Source organism: Engraulis encrasicolus, chromosome 15 (genome assembly GCF_034702125.1).
Source record: "Engraulis encrasicolus isolate BLACKSEA-1 chromosome 15, IST_EnEncr_1.0, whole genome shotgun sequence".
Classification (NCBI taxonomy): Eukaryota; Metazoa; Chordata; class Actinopteri; order Clupeiformes; family Engraulidae; genus Engraulis; species Engraulis encrasicolus.
This window is the reverse complement of record NC_085871.1, coordinates 11,467,740-11,477,739: the sequence shown is the minus strand read 5'-3', so window position 1 is coordinate 11,477,739 and position 10,000 is coordinate 11,467,740. Positions and strand designations below refer to the sequence as shown.

General features: G+C 45.9%; 1 protein-coding gene across 1 annotated transcript in view; it reads right to left on the bottom strand.

Moving 5' to 3' along the window:
- Positions 1 to 4,868: 4,868 nt before the first annotated feature.
- The window catches only part of LOC134463773 (solute carrier organic anion transporter family member 1C1-like), a 23,317-nt gene continuing 18,185 nt past the window's right edge, over positions 4,869 to 10,000 (bottom strand). The window contains exons 12-14 of the mRNA XM_063217044.1: positions 8,956 to 9,020; positions 8,684 to 8,801; positions 4,869 to 6,831 (exon numbers count right to left, since the gene is read on the bottom strand). Coding sequence (XP_063073114.1) covers positions 6,513 to 6,831; positions 8,684 to 8,801; positions 8,956 to 9,020 — 502 coding nt within the window. The 3' untranslated portion in view covers positions 4,869 to 6,512. The remainder of the gene's footprint in view (positions 6,832 to 8,683; positions 8,802 to 8,955; positions 9,021 to 10,000) is intronic.

Genomic DNA, 10,000 nt, shown 5'->3' with positions numbered 1-10,000 from the left:
ATGTACATACTTCATTTATATTGAACTGGAACAATAGCAACTGTCCCAACTGTGGAAATTGGCTTTGACAGTATCTGCATATTTTCCATCTCTCTCTCTCGCTCTCTCTCTCGCTCTCTCTCTCTCTCTCTCTCTCTCTCTCTCTCTCTCTCTCTCTCTCCCCCCGCTTATATCTTATTTAAGGAGGGACAGGAACACAAATCAATTTCTCCTTCACGTGGACCATGCATCTGTGCTCTATGCATCACCACTCATCATCAAGCTTCTGAAAAAGGAAACGCACATCTCCGCGCTGGTTCTGCTTGTCCTTACAGATGACACCATAACGCACCGCATATCGTCCATTGTTCGTGCAATACCACACATGTGATGTAATTGTAATTCAAAGCAATGCCTGAACATGCAGTACTTATATGTGGAATATGCTACACTGGTATGGTGAGGCTCAAGGCCTGCATGGATGAATTCCTCCCATTCATCAGTTAAACTGTTCAGCTTCGCGCATAATGAAATGCTCTTTGCACACGTGTGAAGGCCCATGAGGCTGAGGTACCACGGGCAAGTCAAGGGGAGGGAAGTACAGTATGGTATGGTGGACTTGAAACTGACATTAATTTATGTCAGACGCTGACCTGGATTTCTGATTTTCTGAGGGAATGTGAATGTGCTAGTGTAAAGGAGGCCAACTAGCAGAGTGTGGCGTGGAGCGTTAGTGAACCCCCCTCCCGAAGCCTCATACAGTATTGGTACTGATGAGCTATCAGACTGGTCCTTTTGCTCAGCGTTATCGTGTTGTGCCTGCCTCCCATACCCGAACCAATGCGTTGACTAGGAAGTGGTGAGTTCGAGACCCTACAGGCGGACTGTGCAGGAACACCTCAGTCACACTAGTGCTGTTGACCCAGGATGGGAGTGAGGTTTAGAGTGGTGAGTGTAACGGAGGCCAACTAGCAGAGTGTGGTGTGGAACGTTAGTAAATCCCCCTCCCGAAGTCTCATACAGTATCGGTACTGATGAGCTATCAGACTGGTCCTTTAGCTCAGCGTTGACCAGGAGACCATATGTGGCCTGCGTTATCTCTTTACCGTAATATTTTTTATATTTTTAGATGTTTTTAAGATGTTTAGTGACTACGCCACTCTCATTTGTTAGGGTGAGAGAACCCAACCATCAAACACTTGATTTGACTTTCCCCGCAACAGGTTACTGAATAACAAGAGATACAACTGTCATACAATTCAGAGTTCTTTTTATTTTCTTTCTTTTCGTAATGAGTCTCTGTATCTGGAAATATGCCTCACGGGCTCAGTCAAACATCAAATCAGAATATGAACTTTAACAGTATCCTTAGGCACGTCATCTCAATATAGGCTACAAAATTGTGCAAATGTGCTAGTTGCACGAGAGGTTTACAACTGGAGCAACTTACGTGCCACCGAGCGGACAGAGCCCTTGCAGAGAAAAAACGAGGGGGAGGAATATGTGTTTACACACATGATGCTTGGTGCAAAAATGCTACGGTGGTACAGAGACACTGCTCTCCACTAGTGGAGTTCATGATCATCAAGTGCCGACCCTTCTATCTACCAAGAGAAATATCCGCCATTCTACTGGTCGCAGTTTACCTCGCTCCTAGCAATACCACCAGCGCCAGAAGCGAGGCACTGAACGAGCTGCATCGGGGAATCAGTGAACAACAAGATGCACACCCAGATGCCTTCACAGTGGTCATGGGAGATTTCAACCACGGAAATCTCAAAACAGTTCTTCCAAAATTTCACCAACATGTTAACTTTCCAACAAGAGGACAAAAACACCCTGGACTTTGTTTATACCCCAAAACAAGGAGCATACAAGGCAAAGCCCATCCCCACATCGGCCTATCAGACCACCTAACGATTCTGCTACTGCCAGCCTACAGACAAAAGGTAAAACTCACCAAACCAGCTCTGAAGGAGGTGAGAAAATGGCCAGAGGGATCCGTGTCACGACTACAAGACTGCTTTGAAACCACAGATTGGGACATGTTCAAAACAGCTGCCACCCACAGCAACCACATTGACATTGAGGAGTACACAGACACTGTGACCTCCTACATCACAAAATGCATTGATGATGTTACAGAAATAAAACGCATCACCACCAGAGCCAACCAGAAGCCATGGTTCACAGGAGACGTTCACAGACTGCTGAGGGCCAGAGACAAAGCCTTCAGAGCAGGAGACGTAGCTGGCCTAAAAGCAGCAAGAGCAAACCTGTCCCAGGGCATCAGGAAAGCAAAAAAGGAATACTCGGACAAAATAACAACACACTTCAAAGACAGCAGAGATGCACAGAGCCTGTGGCAGGGCATACAGGCCATCACGGACTATAAGCCCGCACCACGAAGCTGTGACAACAACACCTCTCTGCTAAACGACCTGAACAGTTTCTTTGCCCGTTTTGAAGCACAAAACGACACTCATCCACAGAAAACTCCACCTCCCCCCCCCATGATCAACCCCTTTACCTGTCCTCTGCCAGTGTGAAGAGGACACTGGCCACCATCAACCCACGCAAAGCAGCTGGCCCAGACAACATACCTGGCTGGAGTGTTGAAGGATTGTGCAGAAGAGCTGAAGGATGTCTTCACAGACATCTTTAACATCTCTCTGGAGCAAGCAGTCATCCCATCACTTTTCAAAGCTGCTACCATCATACCCGTGCCGAAGAAATCATCACCATCATGCTTCAATGACTACCGTCCTGTAGCACTGACGCCCATAATCATGAAGTGCTTCGAACGGCTAGTCCTGTCACACATCAAAGCCACCCTACCCCCCACCCTGGACCCCTACCAGTTCGCATACCGAGCCAAGCGATCCACGGAGGATGCAATCTGCTCTGCCCTCCATCCAGCCCTCACCCACTTGGACAATAAAGACTCATATGTGAGAAATGGCTGTTCATTGACTTCAGCTCAGCATATTCAATACCATAATACCACAACAACTCATCAGAAAACTGGACAAACTAGGTTTCAGCACCTCCCTCTGCAACTGGCTGCTGGACTTCCTGATGCAGAGACCACAAGCAGTACGGGTAGGGAATAACACCTCAAGCACCCTGACCCTGAGCACAGGGGCTCCGCAAGGTTGTGTTCTCAGCCCCCTGCTGTTCACGCTGCTGACACATGACTGCACAACGACCCACAGCACTAACCATCTAGCACTAACCACCAAGTTTGCGGATGATACAACACTGGTGGGTCTCATCACTAAGGGCGATGAGACCCACTACAGAGAAGAAGTAGACCTGCTGGCCAGATGGTGCAAAGACAACAACCTCCTGCTGAATGTCAACAAGACCAAGGAGATTGTTGTCAACTTTCAGAGGGTCCAAAAACAACTGCCACCACTGACCATCGACGGTGATGCTGTGGAGAGAGTGAGCAGCACCAAGTTCCTTGGAGTGCACATCAGCGACGACCTCTCTTGGACCACCAACACTACATCACTGGCGAAGAAGGCCCATCAGCGTCTCTACTTCTTGCGCAAACTAAAGAAGGCAAGTGCTACACCCTCCATCATGACAACATTCTACAGAGGAACCATAGAGAGCGTCGTGTCCAGCTGCATCACAGTGTGGGGAGGAAGCTGCACGGAGAAGAAAAACAGGAAGACACTCCAGCGTGTTGTGAACACAGCGAAGAAGATCATTGGAGTACCACTCCCCTCCCTGCAGGACATTTACACCGCACGCCTCACCCGAAAAGCACTGATGATCATCAAAGACACAAGCCACCCTGCACACAAACTGTTCAGCCTCCTGCCCTCTGGAAAGAGGTACAGGCGCCTCCGTTCCCGTACCACCAGGCTTACAAGCAGCACGATGCATCAAGCAATCAAGATACTGAACACTCAACCCACTCTCCCTTCACTGTCAGGCCTCTAGCCAGCCAGGCCACTGACAACCGCTCCCCCCCCTCATCCCCACCACCATATCTGCGACTGAACATTCCACCTGCACTACTACATCTGTGACTGAACTTTCAACCTGCACTAACTCAAAACATACACATGCACACACACACACACACACACACACACACACACACACACACACACACACACACACCACACACACACACACACACACACACACACACACACACACACCACACACACACACACACAAGCACACTGCACTTTCTGCACTAAACCCAAACATACACACACTGACACACAACTCATACTCACACACATACACACACACAGAGAGACACACAAACACACACACACACATACACAGGTACACACACACAGACGCACACCGCACTTTCTACCTGCACTAAAACAAACACAACACACACACACACACACACACACACACACACACACACACACACACACACACGCACACACGCACACAAAACACATACAAACACACACACACACATACTGCTGCTGGTGTATTTAATAAAAACCTTTTTTTAATTATTTATTTCTTCAAATGCTACTATTACTATGTCAGAACGCTATAAAGGACTTTTAGAAAAAAGAACAACAAAATACCTCCTCTTAATGTATGTTCTCTACAAGTCTTCTGTTGTCCAGTCTTGCACTTTAAATGTCTGTATGAGCAATGTCTACGTCCATACTGTCTATGTCCATGTATGAGTACTGTCTATGTCTATACTGTCTATGTCCTTACCTAGATTAGTCTATGTCTGCATGGGAGAGCAAGAAACGCAATTTCAAATTCTTTGTATGACCAGTGCATGTAAAGAAATTGACAATAAACTTGACTTGACTTGACTTGAGGTGGTGAGGTCGATACCTGAGGGGCAGACTGCCCAGGAACACCTCAGTCACACACATTTTCAGGGCTTCTTTTTTGGGCTTTTACACCTTTTTTATCAGACTGGACAGTGAGAGAGACAGGGAGTGATTGGGGAGAAAAAGATCGGGAAAGGACCTTGGGCCAGATTTGAACCCAGGTCCTCAGTATAATGGTAGGCCTACAGTGCTCCAGCCCACTGAATCACAACATCCCTTTTTTGTTCTTAATAATCCATTTTAATTACAGAAGAGAGATCAGATAGATTATGTTACTGAATTGCAATACAAATATTACATTTGAACTTATATACTCGTAATGATCTGTCCAGTTATGATAAACATAAAACAGTTAGTAATACATGAATTGTGTTTAGCACACAGACAGTTTCCATCTCCTTCTGGTGAAGACCTATATTGTATAACACTTTAGAATAACGCTCCCTTGCTAGCACTTAATTAACATTTATTAATGACCTACTTATGAACAAACATGTACAAACAAAACATTTACACACTGTTGCACAGTGGAGTGGGAATCAACTCCTCATAGCCAGTGGCTTCATCTTTTTGCTCTTTGATGCCAAACTTTCAGGACTGCTGCAACTGTTCTGTCCTGTGTTAACATAGTATTTCTTACTTACACAGCATTTTACAAAACATTTGTAGTGTTTTGTTGACTAGTTAATTATTTTCAAATGTTTGTAAAGCTATTAGGAAGCACTGTTCTGAAGGGTTACCCCAGTATTCAAAGCCAACAGAACACAGAACCGCCAGTCCATTATGATGTGGTGAACAAATAGGGAATCGATTACAGGTTCTTCTTGTTTTTTCTTTCTATTCAGCCATTTCAAGGACCAGACAGACCTTTCAGCTACAAGATCCTTCATGATTGTCTGACACCTGCAATGGCTGAATAACAATTTTAAAAAACCTCAGTGCGATCTATTCCCCTACACTGTCTTAATACCTCAGAGGTTCACCAAAAAGGGTGAGTAGGGTGTTTGTAAAATAAATTATTTTCATATGGGAACCAACACATTAAGTTTCTGTTAATGGGCATTTGACAGCACGCACAGATTAGGAAGGACAGAATCACACGCCGCAGTGTGAAATCTGGACTTGGGTGCATTTCACCAGGGGTGTCGTAGGGCCCAAAATTTGCTGCTACGTCCCTGCATTTCACTGGCCAAATGCTGCCATATAGAGCCTGGCAATGATATTACATACTGCACCTGTGTGGCACGTTCTATGAAGTGTGTGAATTTCACTCACAAGCAAGCAACAACGTGCGGTATGAATACTGTATTTTGAATTTAAAAAGATCAGATTACAAACTGGTAGGCTACATATTTCTGTCAGATTTACGGCATAGTAAAAAGGGTTTCTGCCCTCCCATTCAAAGAAGTTCACAGATCATGTTCACAGATAGCAGTCAGTCACTGTAATTCCAGTATATGTGTTGAGATGCTGGATAGGAAACTGGTTTGCAGGTTCTAATCTCGTGCCATTCATGGCTTAAGTGCCCTTGAGCAAGGCACCTAACAGCTTCATTGCTATAGGGACTGTAACACTCTGAATAATAACAAAGTTGCTTCAGATAAAAGCATCAGGTAAGTGTAATGTAATGATGAATAAGTTATTGAAGTCACTCTGAAATTTGACTGGTGTTTTTGTCATCACTGCTCATATCATCTACTGTATATGCATATCATCAATTTTCATCTTCTCAGCGGTGTCCATCTCTTTGCTGTCATTGGCTGCACCACCATCAGTGATGCCCATCTTTTTGCTGCCATTGGTTGCCTTTCCATCGCTGATGTTCAAACTTTCTGTCTGATTGGCCACAGAGCCCTGACCCTGTGCGAGTTCCTGGTTCTCTTGGGCTCTCTGCAGCTCAATGTCCTTGTTGTGACTTGCTTTGTCTACGGTCCTCTTGATCTGGGAGACGCATTGCCAGAAGATGAAGTAGCTCACCAGACGCAGGCTGCTCACCAAGCCCAAGAACAGGTACCTGACACACAGACAGACAGAGGATGGGGGTGTTCAACATTTAGCTTTCTTAGACCCTGTTTACATGTGTATGGCTAGTTTTTGTAAACATATCCGTTTGTGCCTTTTTGTTTACACGTACACTACCGTTCAAAAGTTTGGGGTCGCCCTAATTTTTCAAATTATTTCCCTTTTTTTGCAATTCAAATCCATTGAATAGCTTGAAATGATACCAAGCCAGTTGCAGTTCTACACTAATTCCCTGGTCAACATGCATCTTGAGCGGGAGTGGGAACGCTGGGCGGGGCGGAAGCGATTTTTACCAGTGGTGGCAAAAATACATGGAAACAGATCTGTCCTTCCACACCAACCTGCGGTAGTCGGGCAGTAGCTGCATTTGGAAACTAGAACTCGAGCGGATTTTAGACGGCAGCGACCAGCGGTGTCCCGTTCAAATTAATGGTAAAGTAGCAAGCTAGTTTTGGCTGTGGGGGGGATTTTGAACAGGACTGGCCACGCACGCCAACGCTGTTAGTGCGAAAGACAGAGCAGAAAAGTGATGTGTCGGTCGCAAACGAGCCAGTTCTAAGAGCCGGGTCTTTGAAGCGAACGACAGGAACCAGCTCCACAATGGGAGCCGTTTTGGGAGTCAAATTTTTTCATATTTTAATTTTTTTTAATGGTCTAACTAAGAAAAAAGACCTCAGTCGTCTCGCTGCTGTTCCGCCACACTCTAGTCTGAATCTGGCCTTAGTGTAGAACCGCAACTCGCTGTCATTAATGCCAAGGTTGTCTACAATTTGATTAGTCAAAATACATTTTGGTCTAGAATACATTTTGCTCTATTCTGTACATGGCTAAATGCTAAATGCTAAATGTATTTTATTGTAATATGTATTGTCTATAATTCATTCCACAGTTACATTTTCTTTCTATTAGTGAAAAAATTATGACAGAGATTGCTGTTTGTGATGAGGATTCCAGTGCATATACTGGTGAAGCTGCCAGTGTCAGTGTCAGTGTGTTAGGCAGTCTGTTAGTGAAATGGGGGCTGTGAGGGCGTTGGGAGAAATTAACTGTTCTTTCAGGTAGCGTCTGATGTGTTGAACATGAAGCTCCAATCGAGGCCCAAACTGGTTCTTAGTGTGTTCCATGAGCAAGCTTGCAAGCTTGGCCAAGCTTGCAGGTGGGCTGCAGACCCCACTCTCGGGGAAGGGGTCGCCCTGAAATACTGTGGTGGGTCATTGCAATTACCTGAGTAGCTGTGATTGCAGGGATGACTGATTAGTGGATAGTCTGGTGAGCTACCAGGGCTTTGAATTTTCTTTTTGTTTGACAGCTACCATGTAGGCTTGGTCTGTGAGTTTTTAGAGAGCAGTGTAAATAATAGTAAGTGAATTAGGGGAAGGAACTGTTAAGAAATGCATTTCAGAAATAGACAGCACACTAACATGTCCACACCACACAAGGGCGCTGCGTAACCTTTGAGTTCCAGGGCCCACTTAAGGGTCAGCGGAGTCAGATGTAGACAGAGAGTCACTTGAGACAGATCCGGTGAACAGGTGAGAAGTAGGCACCTGCTCGCACGCTGGAGTCTGTGTGGCCAGCACCCTAGCTACCCTGCTCATAAGTATTCACTGATGTATGGACCATGAACTTGCTTGCCATTTTGTGGATACTGGGGAACTTTTATGTATTTGTCAGGGAGTTTTGTGGATATCAACTTGTGTGTGTGTGTGCGCGCGTGTGTGTGTGCGCGTGTGTGTGTGTGTGTGTGTGTGTGTGTGTGTGTGTGTGTGTGTGTGTGTGCGCGTGTGTGTGTGTGTGTGTGTGTGTGCGTGCGTGCGTGCGTGCGTGTGGGTGTGTTGGTTCACCTGAAGGTCTCTATGTCGTATAGTCTGCAGGCGCCCCTCCCTCCACACTTGCGGCTTCCCCACTTCACACACGTGGAGTCGATCAGGGCCCCAAAGTAGATAGGAGCAGGGATCCCCCCTTCACACACACGAACATGTACACACGCATGCACACACAAAGAACCGTGGTCATTGTTCATCTCATTTTTGTAACATTGAAGTCAGCCCTATAGGCTCTATGGAGAACAGCAATCATGAATAGCCATAAAGCCCGCGGTCAACAGTAAACTTACCAAGGACTCTGAGCAATAGCATAAGTAGTCCGACAGCCAGAGACTTCAGTTCTGGGTCCACACTCCTGTACACAGACAGACAGTCAGACAGACAGACAGACAGACAGACAGACAGACAGACAGACAGACAGACACACGCACGCACGCACGCACGCACGCACGCACGCACGCACACGCACACGCACACACACACACACTGACCACCAGTGTACATTGCCTAGGGCAGTGGTTCCCAACCTATGGGTCGGGACCCACCTTATGGGTCGCGGAGCCCTCTTGATTTTAAAGGGTTTCATTTTAAATATATATAACCCATGTTGAATAATAAATGCATTGAAGCAACAAATAGTAAGTGCTACGGTACATTAAACATTCATTCTATATTTGACCAAAGACGAATTGAGGAATAAAATAAGTAAAATGAGTTTTCTCAGGAAAGTTTTCCCGGGCGATCGCGTGGTTGGGTCACAAAAGCTTACAATAGTAAAAATATGGGTCCCTTACGAAAAAGGTTGGGAACCACTGACCTAGGCTACCAAGACAAGCCCAATGAGGAAGCATTTGTAACCATAGCACTCAATGGCAGATATTAGAGGTTGATATATTAGGTTATAGGTAATATAACACACACACACACACACACACACACACACACACGCACACACGTACACACACACACACACACACACACACACACACACACACACACACACACACACACACACACACACACACACACACACACACACACACACACACACACACACACACACACCAGAGCATGGCAACCCGACCGAAGCCCGACGGGCCGGGTCGGAACCCGACGGGCCGGGCCGGACTCGGACAAAAAAAATAGAATATCTGTCGGACTCGGGTCGGGCTCGGGCTTGAACCAAACAGACATTGTGAAAATTGTAAGCAATCAGAGGAAACGTTTCAGTTCATGCAAACGGCAGTTTTGTGATTAAAAAATAAGTAATTGAATATGCATAAATGAAAATGTTGGTAGGCTACTCGTGCGAGTGATTATTATTGGCTCTATGCA